General features: G+C 38.5%; 1 protein-coding gene across 1 annotated transcript in view; it reads left to right on the top strand.

Annotated features, from left to right (window-relative positions):
- The window catches only part of MRC2 (mannose receptor C type 2), a 99144-nt gene that overhangs the window by 79333 nt on the left and 5520 nt on the right, over window positions 1-14291 (top strand). Inside the window, exons 25-26 of the mRNA XM_063300429.1 lie at window positions 93-261; window positions 685-834. Coding sequence (XP_063156499.1) covers window positions 93-261; window positions 685-834 — 319 coding nt within the window. The remainder of the gene's footprint in view (window positions 1-92; window positions 262-684; window positions 835-14291) is intronic.

The following is a 14291-nucleotide window of genomic DNA, read 5'->3' as shown; positions in this document are numbered from 1 at the left end:
TCTGCCATCATGTCTGTTTATGTGACTCCTTCAGATAGCTTAAGTTGATTAGTCCAGTGTGGCAAAACTTTATATGTATTGATGTCTTTTAGGGGAGACATAACTACGTATGGTTTACAGATGAAAGCATCTCCTACACAAACTGGCAGGATGGAGAACCACAGCAAATTGTGGGGTGTGCATACATGGATATAGATGGGACATGGCGAACTGCCACTTGCAACACAAAGCTTCAAGGGGCCATCTGCAAGTTGAACACAGGTATCGTATCTGAATGGGAGCTCCACAGATACAGGAGGGAATGCTGAAATAAAGAATCTCTTCTCCCATCCCCAGAGTTTTAAGGAAGGGGTCAGAAAAAAAATGCATTGGGAATTTGTTTTTAACTATTAAAACCAATGTAAATATTTGCCGAGAGCCAGTTTGGTGTAGTGGTTAAGGCAACAGGCTAGAAAGCAGAGACTATGCGTTCTAGTCCCACCTTGGGCACGAAGCCAGCTGGGTGACCTTGGGCCTGTTGCTCTCTCTCAGCCTAAGGAAGGAGGCACTGGCAAACCACCTCTGCAAAAATCTTGCCAAGAAAACTGCGGGGACTTGTCCAGGCAGTCTCTGAGAATCAGACACAATTGAATGGATTAAAAAAAATGTTTGCTAAGTTTCTTCTAACCAAGTATTCTGCTTCAGGATCCCTTTCTTCACACAAGTGGAGCTACAACGGAAGCTGTCCTAAAACAGTAGAGGATTCCTCTTGGGTTCCTTTTCGAAACCATTGTTATGCTTTCCACATGGAAGTTATGCTAGGACAGAAGGAAGCTGTGAAGAGATGCCAGAAAGGTAAAGCTTACCAGAATCAATTGAAACTTATCTGTGGTTTTCTTAGATCATTATTTGTTGGAAGTGCTGCATATATTTAGAGCATTGGAGGTCCAAATCCAGTGGCACTGTCTTTTCATGATCCCTTGACCCCAAGGAAGCAATAGGGTATAGGTGAGGATCTATACTGTGTCCCCTCTTTTTACTCTGCCTGCGTTTTATCTAAGAGACTGATTAGGTGACATCCTTCTATCTTTTGGTCTCAGGCACTATGCATGACCACATTCCGGTACTCTTCGCCTGGGAGGATGTGGTTAGCTAGATGCTGGCTTTGCCTGTCTCTATAATGTATTTTCTATAACTAAATCTCCTTTCTGTTATAGTTACAATACCTGCTTCAGTAATCATTGCTCAGGTCAGATTCCTGCTCTCAGGAATGCTCACATGCATACAGAGAACAACCTCCAACACAGGGAAGTTGAGATTTTTTTTAAAAAATGGTCCATTTTAACATGCCCATAATGTTTGATGCAAGCTGTTCCCAGAATGGTTTTCTTATATAAACAAAGAAATTCCAATATGCCTTGCAAAACAGTGATTCACTGGTTTGGCTTGTCATACAAAGGATTTTATCAGACACTTTTTCAAGTACAACTATAGACCAGATCTTAATTATTTCATCTATCCACTGAAATATTATCCAGATATTTCCATTTTTAGCAATGACTAATTTGGCTGCTATAAGCAAAAACTGAATGAGTTTGTTTCCTTTGCTATTTCTTATTCTGTCCATGAGAACCAGTTTGGTCTAGTGGCTAAGGTTCTGGGCTAGAAACCAGGAGTCTGTGAGTTCTAGTCCCTCCTTAGGCATGATAGCCGGCTGGGTGACCTTGGACCTTCTCTCAGCCCAACTCGGTGCAATGTAGACTAGCCTCCTCGTGGTGCACCCCAGGCAACGTGACTTGTCACGCCTAAATAGTTTGCACATCTGGCTGCTGGACCTCACAAGGATTTCCCAGCAAGAAAAAAAAGCAGCATGAACACTGAACTGCTATGCCATATGATAAAAAAAACCCTGTCCATCAGAGATGTCTAACAAATCTAGCTTTGGCAAGAATTGTTTTCTGTAAGAGATTTCTTTAAACACATTCTTTCAAAATTCCAATATTTTATTGCATTCTCACCAAAGGTAAAATAGTGTTCCCTTCGACTGGCAGCCTTCCCAGCATCTCACTGAATATTGAGAAGATATATTGAGATTGTTCTTCCTACCTTCTGGCTTAAGTTAATTCTACCTCCTATAGGTTTAGCCTCATTAATATTTAGAGATCGTTTTAAATCATCGTGGCTTAAAAAAGCCTTAGATAAAATTCAGTTGCTGGGCTTTTCTATGGAAAGTCTGTGCTCATTAGGTTTTGATAATGCTAGAACCTCCCTTGAACAATGAACCTGGGTTATAGATCTCCAAACAAATTTAAGTAAAGTGCCACACTCCAGTATTTATCATTTTTTTCTGAAATTGCAGACTCCTATTTATCATCCATTACAATTTTGAAATTTCATAAGGCTTTCACCTTAGCCAGGCTGGATGCTCTGACCTCAGCAGTCCTTTTTGGACATTTTAAGGGTACTCCTATGTACCTTCAGTTATGTCTATGTGGTGATGGCTCAATAGAAAGCCTAAACCATATGCTATTATACTATTCCTTATAGAAGGACTCTAGACAGACTGTTATATACCCGATTTTGAAGAAATTTCCAGGTAGTGATGTGGTTAATCCTACTTCTTTTGGACAAGAACTTGAAAACATCCTCCTAAATTGCCCAGTTTTGTGCTACTATCTGTATGATATGCCACATCATTACTTAGGTTTATAATTTCTTAAAATAGTATTTTATTTTGATTTATTTTAGTACTTTTATTCTTAATTATTTTTAGATCTTTTCATACTTATTATTTTTCTGATATACTGTATATATGAATGTAATACTGCTATTACTAGATATTTTGATTGTATCTGGCCTTAGGGCTATAATAAACTTGATTTGATTCTTATTGGGGTTTGATGCCACTAATGGTTTAATTTGTTGTACTCTGTAAAAAATAGTGCACTTTAAAGTAAAAAAAATTTTTTTTAAGGTTAAGAGAAGGAGATGTAAAATGGAAATATAATTGAATATAAATTAAATTAAATTATGAATACTAGAAAGCAGGTTAGACGCGAGTCGGGGGAAGATGATTGGATGAAGGCAGTGTTTGAGGAATATACTTATAAAACTTCACAGACAATCATTCAAAATGTCAACCAATCATTGGGGTTAAAATTTACTGACTTTGAAAGGGGATTTGATCAAAGATTAGAGAAGATGGAAAAGAAATGGGAGGGAGAAATTTAAAAAGTTAATGATAGGGTTGACTGGTTGGAAACTGAAAGAGAAAATAAATTGGATAGACTTGCACTATTAGAATTAATAAAGAATTCTGTTTAAGATTCAGGGGAATACCCGAGTTCAAAGAAGAAAAATTAAAGGAAAAGATAGTTCAAACTTTAGCATCTGCAATTGACTGGGAAGAAGATAGGATGATAGATGAAACAGAGAAGATTTTTTGTATTAATTCTAAATATACTGATAGGCATAACAAACCAAGAGACGTGTTAGTAGAATTCTCTAGAAGGAGGGTGAGAGAGTTAATCTTACAGGCAAATTATGATGTTGAACTTAATATTGAAGGAGAAGAGACAACTGTACTTAAAGAAATCCCAGTGAGGATTTTAAAGAAAAGGAAGGAATATGCTTTCTTGACAGACTTGTTGAAATAAAGTCCCTTTTCGTTGGGAAAGATTAGAAGGATTGAGCTGTACGTTTCAACAAAAAAGGTTTAAATTGACTTCAACTTCTAAAGCCAAAAATTTTCTATAGAGAAATAGAAGGGATTTAGAACAAGAGGCAGGCGGAATTAAAAGAAAGGAAGGCACAACAGTTAGAGAAGAAAGGGCTTCTACTGCGAAAGATTCGGAGGAAGCACTTGCATAAATATGGATTTGAAATTCCTCTCTTGGAATATAAATGGAGCAAATGCTCCACAAAAAAGGAAAAAAGTTTATCATTATTTAAACAAATTAAAATATGATGTGATTTGCTTGCAGGAGACACACATAAGGAAAAAAGATATAAAATACTTAATAAATAAGAAGTTGGGGCAAGAATTTGTTTCAGCGAACTCAAAGAAAATTAATGGAACTGTAATTTGTGTTAACCCTTATTTGAAACCACACTTGTTATTTGCAGATGATCATGGTAGATACGTAGGAATTGAAATAGAGGTAAATGGTACTAAAATGATTGTAGTGGGAGTATATGCTCCAAATGAGGAAAAAAATAAAATTTATTTGAAACTTTTAGATGAACTTTCAGCTTTTTCACATTCAAGCTGGTGCCTGTTAGGAGATTGGAATGGAGTTACGACACCATTGATAGAGTATCAGAGAAACAAATTAAAATTAAACAATGAAAACTACCAAAGTCCTTTTTTGATTTAATGGAAAATCTGGTATTAATAGATTCCTGGAGACATAAAAATGGACTAGCAAAAGATTATACCTTTTATTCGGAGAGATATAAATCATTTTCAAGAATAGATATGATCTGGATTTCAATAGATTTGGCAAACAAAATTTCAAAAGTGGATATTCTACCTAGAATATTCTCTGATCATAACCCTGTGAGTATGGTAATTAAGAAATGATCAGGAACTTTTCGGTGGAGATTGAAAAAAGAAGAAGTTATAGAGGATTGTAAAAGGAAGTTAGAAGAATTCTTTGAGATTAATTTGGATAATGAAGTTGATATAAAAACTGGGATACAAGTAAAGCAGTTATGAGAGGGCATTTTATATATCTTAATAGAATCATAAGAAAAAGTTTTGGCAGAAATTAGAAAGGGTCATGGATCAGATTAAATTAACAGAAAAGGAGCTGCAAAAAAAAAACCATCTGATGATAATATTGTCTACCAGCTTAAATTATTACATCAGCAAGTTTCAATGCTAGTGATAAAAGAAATTGAAATGAAATTACAATAGGCTAAGCAAAGACATTTCGAACATAAACCAGGAAGATGGCTAGCTTTTAAATTAAGGAAAGAAAGAAAGAAGAAAATGATTATTAAAATTCAGGAAGGTAATGTAGAATTAGTGGAAAATCAAAAAAATCAAAAAAGCATTTCATAACTTTTTTTCTAATTTATATCAAAAACAGGAGATTTCAGTGGAAACAATTGAGAAGTATTTAGTTAAACAAAAACTACCAAAATTCTCAGGATCAATTAAAAGACAGTGAAAGGACAAGGTTAAAAATGTGTTGGACATTTTGGCATACTTGGAGCAACATAATGAAAAACAAGCCACATTGATCTTCTTAGATGCAGAGAAGGCCTTTGACAATTTGAACTGGGCTTTCTTGTTTAAGGTTTTAGAAGATATAAATTTTGGAGACAACTTTATAAAATGGGTAAGATAGATTTACACTTCACAGAAAGCACAAATAATTGTTAATGGAGATCTAACAAAAGCAGCCCAGAGTCACTTTTATAGTGTGATGGGCGGTGTATTAAATAAACAAACAAACAAACAAATACCCTGTGAGATACAAAAATGAACAAGACAGGGATGCCCACTGCCTCCTCTCGTTTATTTTGGTTCTTGGAATACTCAGTAGAGATATAAGACAAGATGAGAGGATTGTGGGATTAAAGATATATTTTTAAAAAACTTCTACGTTAAGGGCTTTTGCAGATGATTTGATGTTGATTCTGGAAGAACCTTTAAAGGGAACTGATATGTTAAAGGGCAAATTAAAAGAATTTGGTACATTAGCAGGTTTCGAGATTAATAAGCAGAAGATGAAGATGTCGATGAAGATTCTCAGTCATCCAGGTGGAATTGTCTGTAGGTTGAGCCATGGCAACTGGATTTCTTTCTTTTTGGTAGAAACATTTCGCTGCTTGTCCAAGCAGCTTCTTCAGTCTGGGCAAAGGTTGGTGAGGGGACCCCATATATGTCTTCCAGGGTGGCTGCATTGTCCCTACACCTGAATGGCTGTTAATTGTGCCATGGAGGTTTGGATTGTCTTTGGGATGTCTTACTCCTAAATCCTTTGTTCATCCCCAAGTGGATCATTAAGAGTGGCTTTCCTGGTAGACTTAATCTTCCTGGGGACTAATGAAAGAGCAGCATGAAAAATGGGGACAAGTTGTGTCTGAGGCCTCCACCTCTATTGAGGGAAGGATTTTCCACTTTGGCATGAATGGATTCCTTAACCCCTCTCTCAAACCACCTATCTTCTCTTGTCTAAAATATGAACATTGTTGTCCTCAAATGAGTGTCCTTTTTCTTTTAGATGAAGGTAAACTGCTGCTTCAGCAAAGGATCGTTACCTTGTCGTGGTGCTGGAGCTTGAGCACCTCAATGATGCCATGAGCTAAACCGTGAAGGGCCACCCAAGACGGGAAGGTCATGACAGAGAGGTCAGACTAAATGCGATCCCTGGGGAAGGTAATGGCAACCCACCCCAGTATTCTTGCCATGAAAACTAAATGGATCAGTACAACCAGAGATATGTCGGTATATCATCGGAAGATGAGACCCCCAGGTCGGAAGATGGTCAAAATGCTACTGGGGAGGAACAGAGGATGAGTTCAACTAGCCCCAGACGTGATGACGCAGCTAGCTCAAAGCCGAAAGGATGGTTAGCAGCCGACGGTGCTGGTGGTGAACGGCGAATCCGATGTTCTAAGGATCAACACGCCATTGGAACCTGGAACGTAAGGTCTATGAGCCAGGGCAAATTGGATGTGGTTATTGGTGAGATGTCAAGATTAAAGATAGACATTTTGGGCATCAGCGAACTGAAATGGACTGGAATGGGCCACTTCACATCAAATGACCACCAGATCTACTACTGTGGACAAGAGGACCACAGAAGAAATGGAGTAGCCTTCATAATTAATAGTCAAGTGGCTAAAGCAGTCCTTGGATACAATCCAAAAAACGATAGAATGATCTCAATTCGAATTCAGGGCAAGCCATCTAACATCACAGTGATCCAAATATACGCCCCAACCACAGATGCTGAAGAAGCTGAAGTAGAGCGGTTCTATGAGGATCTGCAGCACCTACTGGACAACACGCCTAAAAGAGATGTTATTTTCATCATGGGAGACTGGAATGCTAAGGTGGGCAGTCAAATGACAGCTGGAATTACAGGTAAGCATGGCCTGGGAGAACAAAATGAAGCAGGACATAGGCTGATAGAATTTTGCCAAGACAACTCACTCTGCATAACGAACACTCTCTTCCAACAACCTAAGAGACAGCTTTATACATGGACTTCACCAGATGGACAACACCGAAATCAGATTGACTACATCCTTTGCAGCCAAAGGTGGCAGACATCTATACAGTTGGTAAAAACAAGACCTGGAGCTGACTGTAGTTCAGATCACGAACTTCTTCTTGCACAATTTAGGATCAGACTAAAGAGATTAGGGAAGACCCACAGATCAGCTAGATATGAGCTCATTAATATCCCTCAGGAATATGCAGTGGAGGTAAAGAATCGATTTAAGGGACTGGACTTAGTAGATAGGGTCCCGGAAGAACTCTGGACAGAAGTCCGCAACATTGTTCAGGAGGCGGCAACAAAATACATCCCAAAGAAATAGAAAACCAAGAAGGCAAAGTGGCTGTCTGCTGAGACACTAGAAGTAGCCCAAGAAAGAAGGAAAGCAAAAGGCAACAGTGATAGGGGGAGCTATGCCCAATTAAATGCAAAATTCCAGAGGTTAGCCAGAAGAGATAAGGAATTATTTTTAAACAAGCAATGCGCGGAAGTGGAAGAAGACAATAGAATAGGAAGGACAAGAGACCTCTTCCAGAAAATTAGAAAGATTGGAGGTAAATTCCAGGCAAAAATGGGTATGATCAAAAACAAAGATGGCAAGGACCTAACAGAAGAAGAAGAGATCAAGAAAAGGTGGCAAGAATATACAGAAGATCTGTATAGGAAGGATAACAATATCAGGGATCGCTTTGACGGTGTGGTCAGTGAGCTAGAGCCAGACATCCTGAAGAGTGAGGTTGAATGGACCTTAAGAAGCATTGCTAATAACAAGGCAGCAGGAGACGACGGCATCCCAGCTGAACTGTTCAAAATCTTGCGAGATGATGCTGTCAAGGTAATGCATGCCATATGCCAGCAAATTTGGAAAACACAGGAATGGCCATCAGATTGGAAAAAATCAACTTACATCCCCATACCAAAAAAGGGAAACACTAAAGAATGTTCAAACTATCGAACAGTGGCACTCATTTCACATGCCAGTAAGGTAATGCTCAAGGTCCTGCAAGGTAGACTTCAGCAATTCATGGAGCAAGAATTGCCAGATGTACAAGCTGGGTTTAGAAAAGGCAGAGGAACTAGGGACCAAATTGCCAATATCCGCTGGATAATGGAAAAAGCCAGGGAGTTTCAGAAAAACATCTATTTCTGTTTTATTGACTATTCTAAAGCCTTTGACTGTGTGGGCCATAACAAATTGTGGCAAGTTCTTAGCGGTATGGGGATACCAAGTCATCTTGTCTGCCTCCTGAAGAATCTGTATAACGACCAAGTAGCAACAGTAAGAAGAAGACCACGGAACAACGGACTGGTTTAAGATTGGGAAAGGAGTACGGCAGGGCTGTATACTCTCACCCTACCTATTCAACTTGTACGCAGAACACATCATGCGACATGCTGGGCTTGAGGAATCCAAGGCTGGAGTTAAAATCGCTGGAAGAAACATTAACAATCTCAGATATGCAGATGATACCACTTTGATGGCTGAAAGCGAAGAGGAACTGAGGAGCCTTATGATGAAGGTGAAAGAAGAAAGTGCAAAAGCTGGCTTGCAGCTAAACCTGAAAAAAACCAAGATTATGGCAACCAGCTTGATTGATAACTGGCAAATAGAGGGAGAAAATGTAGAAGCAGTCAAAGACTTTGTATTCCTAGGTGCGAAGATTACTACAGATGCTGACTGCAGCCAGGAAATCAGAAGACGCTTAATCCTTGGGAGAAGAGCCATGACAAATCTCGATAAAATAGTTAAGAGCAGAGACATCACACTGACAACAAAGGTCCGCATTGTTAAAGCAATGGTGTTCCCCGTAGTAACATATGGCTGCGAGAGCTGGACCATAAGGAAGGCTGAGAGAAGGAAGATTGATGCTTTGGAACTGTGGTGTTGGAGGAAAATTCTGAGAGTGCCTTGGACTGCAAGAAGATCAAACCATCCATCCTCCAGGAAATAAAGCCAGACTGCTCACTTGAGGGAATGATATTCAAGGCAAAACTGAAATACTTTGGCCACACAATGAGAAGACAGGACACCCTGGAGAAGATGCTGATGCTAGGAAGAGTGGAGGGCAAAAGGAAGAGGGGCCGACCAAGGGCAAGGTGGATGGATGATATTCTAGAGGTGACGGACTCGTCCCTGGGGGAGCTGGGGGTGTTGACGACCGACAGGAAGCTCTGGCGTGGGCTGGTCCATGAAGTTACGAAGAGTCGGAAGCGACTGAATGAATAAACAACAACAAAACTGCTGATTCTGGTCCTGTGGTGTTGCTTCTCCTGTGTTGGGCCATCCTCTTGTGTAAAGGCTGTTTGGTTTCCCCAATGTAGAGCTCAGAACACTCCTCACTGCACTGGATTGCATATACTACGTTGCTCCTCTTATGTTTTGGTGTTGGATCTTGGCTTGTACACCCTAAAGATTTGTTGCTGAATGGGGTTGCACTGCACCAAACAGACCCTGTGTACAATCTGGGGTTCCTCCTGGACTCACAATTCCTGCTCAGTGAGCAGGTGGCAGTCATAGCTAGGAAGATCTTTGTGCAAGTTTGTATTGTGTGCCAGTTGGACCCATTCCTGCACCAAGGGGCCTTACTCACAGTCACTCATGCCCTGGTCACCTCCTGTTTGGACTACTGAAATGTGCTGTACATGGGTCTGCCCTTGAAGAGTATCTGGAAACTTCAGTTGGTGCATAATGCAGTGGTGCAGGCAGTTATGTGTATTTCTGGTAGAACATACATTACACCTCTGCTTTGTGAGCTGCATTAGTTACTAGTCTGTTTCTGGGCCCAATTCAAGGTGCTGGTGTTGACCTTTAAAGCCCTTCATGGCATGGGACCGGGTTATTTGAGGGACCGCCTCTTCCCTATTTCATCTCCCCATCCCACTAGATCCAACAGAGTGGGTATGTTACGGGTTCTGTTGTCTAGGGAGCTACATTTGGTGGGCCCTAGGCAGGAGGCCTTTTTTGCTGTGGCACCCACATTGTGGAATCTTCTCCCCTCAAAGATGAGGTCAGCCTCATCACTCCTGAGCTTCCAAAGTGTCCTAACAGTCAGGAACCACGCTGAGACGAGGAATAAGTCTCTAGTGTTTTATTACTGCTACGTTAGACAGAAAATCCTAACAAACTGAAGAAGCGTGAGAAAACCCATACAGATAAACCCCAAAAGTCAAGGCAGGTCTGTTCTGTGTCTCTTTGAATGACTGCTCAACTCCTCACTACTACACATGCATTTTCCCCCCTGGATAGGGCCCCCCTCCTGCTCGCCATCAGTGCTCATGACACAAAGGTCCCTCAAGATCTGGTTATGCCAGCAGGCCTGGGGACCCCAGGGGACGGGTGAACTAGTGAGGTGGCTCTGTTACTATTAACATCCCTTTGTCTGTTACTTTCTTTTCTCTGTTTTAGTTCTGCTTTTATAGTTGTTACTGTTTTTTAATAATTATTATATAATGGTTTTAAGTAATTATTGTTTGATATATCTACTGTTTTATTGGATTGTTGTATGCCACCCAATCACTTTTCGTGAGATGGGCAGCCATATAAATTTGATAGATAGATAGATAGATAAATAAATAATATCTGGGTATCATGACAAATACGAATTGTATGTTATTTCAAAATAACTATATCTAGAATGTATAAAGGTACTTCAAATTTATGTTGGAAATGTAAACAACAAGAAGGGACATTTTATGATGTTTGGTGGATGTGTAAAAAAAGCTAGAAAATTCTGGATTCAAATACATACACTAATTCAAAGGATTTTAAAGATTAATACATAATTGAGACCAGAGGTTTTTCTTTTGGAATTGATGGACAAATGGTTGGAAAAAAGTTACAGAACTTTGTTTTTGTACATGATAACTGCAGCAAGATTATTTTATGCACAAAGATGGAAAGATCTGGCATTACCCACAATGAGAAATAGTTGGTGGAGATGATGTAACTTGCTGAGATGGCTAAATTGTCTTCTTTGATTAGAGAAAACACAATATCTATTTTTATTGCTGACTAGAAACTCCTTATAGACTTTTTGCATGAAACAGAACTTCTGATTTATGGTTTTGATGATTAGACAGGATAGATTATAGTGAGAAGAGAATTATACTGTAACCATAGAGTAAGAGGTAAATTTATAATTGTACTTAAAACTGCTGTAAAGAAAATTGAAAGCTACTTTGTATCTTTTTTATTTCTTTTTTTTCCTTTCTTGCACTTTTAGCTTTCTCTTTGATTTCTTTTTTTTCTTTTTCTTGTTTTATATTAGTTTGTATTAGTTTTTATCTTCCTTTTTAAAAAATATTTAATAAAAAGTACGTATGTGTGTGTGTGTATATATATGTTTATGTGTATGTATGTGTGTGTGGGTGTGTGTGTGTGTGTGTGTATATATATATATATACTGTATGTATGTATATATGTATATGTGTATATATATATATATATATATATATATGAAAATGCCATCTTTACTGCTGCTGCATGATCTAAAATGCTTAGATAAATCTTGCTCCATCTTTCATATGCCCATATATAATCTAATCTGGAATAAGATTTATGTCTGTCCTGAATAATACGTGAACACATTTGATTAGAGGTTCATAATTTTCCCTGTATTTTCCATAATCAGTCCTTGAGCCTGCAGTAATGTTAATATATGAGAATATTGCAGATATTATCTTTGGCACTTTCCCCTGAAAGGTGCCTGCATTTATGTTTAAATCAAATTCTCCCTCCCAAATTTTACTGATGTCTTTAATATTTTCCTAATATTTGACCCTCATTTGGGGAATAAATTTAAACAATCGTAACTGAAAATGTGTCTCATTCTCCCGTAATAAATATGAACCTTCCATTGTATCCTTCAATAATATTTACAATTTAAAGTTTAAACTAGCTTTAAATAAAAGTACAACCCCTCTTGCCTTGTTAGTGCCTAGAGCAATATCTATATAAATATATTTTTTTATTTAGACACTGTGTATCGTATAAGTTTCTTGTAACATAAAAATTGAGGGGGACATGTCTAAATATTTTAAATCTTTTAAATTGGGACTTTCAGTCCTCCAACATTCAGTGAGATAAATGTACAGATACCACGTATGAAATACTATTGCTGCTGTAGATACCTGGCATCCTATAAAATAATTTGAATTTATTCTGAGCTTGGAAGAACAAGCCTTTTGTTGATTGTACCAGTGACAATTTCATTCCTTCTTGCTTTTTCTCTTCTGAAACTCCCAGCCCTCATCAAAGCCTTCCCCATCCACAAGTCTCCCTGCTATAATGATACCTAAATTCTTAGCATCCGTGTTCCCCTCCTGACCAACCCCCCTCCCTGTTCAGTTTCTGCATAGGTTCACAAGGGATCACTCCGAGCTCCTTTGTGGTCCAAATGGGGAAGGGTTTTGCTGCCCAATAAATCAGCTACCATTTAAGTATATTTTTTAAAGTCCTATTGCAAATTAAAGTCTTATATATTATGCTACATCATAACTGGTCAATATACTGTAAAGAGTTTCTTCTATTGTTTTTCCCTTTTGATCTTGTTTCTGTTGGGGTCCTCCTTGATTTATCATTTTCCTTTTGGAGCTGCGTCTATTTTAATGCTCACGGTTCCTTTTGCCAACATCGGGGAATCTTCAAGTCTGCTAGAATTTGATTCAAGTCCTAAATAGTAAAATTATCTCTGCTCCTTGTGGTTTTAAAATTGTAAGCTTGAATGCACATTCCCATTTATAACAAATTCCCATTTTTATCAACAATTCTGTTAGAGGCTTGAAAGCAATTATTTTTTGTAGAATAGTTTGATGGGTGTCTTGAAAAAACCAGAACGTCTGCTGGTTGTTTTTGTCTCTTTCACGCAAGTTGACCCTTTTTGCTTGTTGTGAAGCACCTCTCCTGGCATTTCTCAGTTGCTTTAGAAGGGAATTCAGTGCAGATAAGCAGTTGATAATAGCCAAAAAGGGCAGGTTGAGGGACAAGCAAGGCATTCAGCACGCCATCTTCCACAGAGGCTAAGCCACACACCCCTAAGAATTGAGAGTTTTTTAACCCCATACCTATCTGCATAGGAGTATAGGAGAACTTTAGCAAAATTGAACTATGTTAATTAATTACAAATTCTCAAGCTTCTCCTGCAAAATATATGTTAACTATGTGTGCTTTTTATGTAAAGGAGCTAAAGTAGAGAGTGATTTTGGAATTTTACTACCCGCATCCCCAAATTGTCTTTTGTTGCCAAAAGATATCAAGCGAAATGCAAAGTAATAACAGAGCAGAAATGGAAAAATCTTATTCCTATTTTGTCCGTTTTAATGCAAAGCAGGATGCATGAGTAATGTGTGGAATCTTTGATGCAGAAATTGTATCTTTTTCAAAGCCAGAGTAAGCTCCACAGCAATGCTATCCAACAAAGTCAAACTGCACTAAAATAATAAAAAAAAAATCACAGGCTTTAAGGGAGTCCAAAGCTCCTGCATATGTTTCTTTCAATTAGGAAGACTTAAAGCAAATCAGGAAATCTCTGATTCAGTTCAAGTAAAAGTAGAAGATGTTCAGAGTGGGGCCCTGATCCATTCTATTATATAAAATTGACAACAGGATTTCTTTTTAAGGATTACAACTAGGTAATGTATGCAGTTGCATGGTGGGGTGGGGGAGGCATCAAAATCTGCGGGATGGTATGGCATCCTGACTGAAACACCACCCTTTCGTATCTGCCATGATGTCACTCCCACGTATAAAAGGGGTAGAGCTTTGATTGTGATCCTGCCATTTTGCAGATTTTGACACCCCCTCATGTCCATGTGTGTAGAGTGTTTTTCTTGTAAACCTCAACCTTACAGCAACATTAATTGCATCACTCAAATATTTTTTATTTTCAAAATTGTAGAATATATTACATATTTATTCTGGTGAAAATATTTGCGTTTCCTTCATTTGGGAAAAGTGTCCTACAGAATTGTGTAATTTAAGGGCCTTTGAATTGTGGCAGAGGCTCTTTCACAGGGAAGTGTAAGCATGTGAGCAAGCTGTCCTCATCTACCTTGTAACTTTTCAGGATGCTGCATCTC

Source organism: Candoia aspera, chromosome 4, assembly GCF_035149785.1.
Source record: "Candoia aspera isolate rCanAsp1 chromosome 4, rCanAsp1.hap2, whole genome shotgun sequence".
NCBI classification, from domain to species: Eukaryota; Metazoa; Chordata; class Lepidosauria; order Squamata; family Boidae; genus Candoia; species Candoia aspera.
The sequence above is the reverse complement of the archived record's forward strand: the minus strand, read 5'-3'. Positions and strand labels throughout refer to the sequence as shown.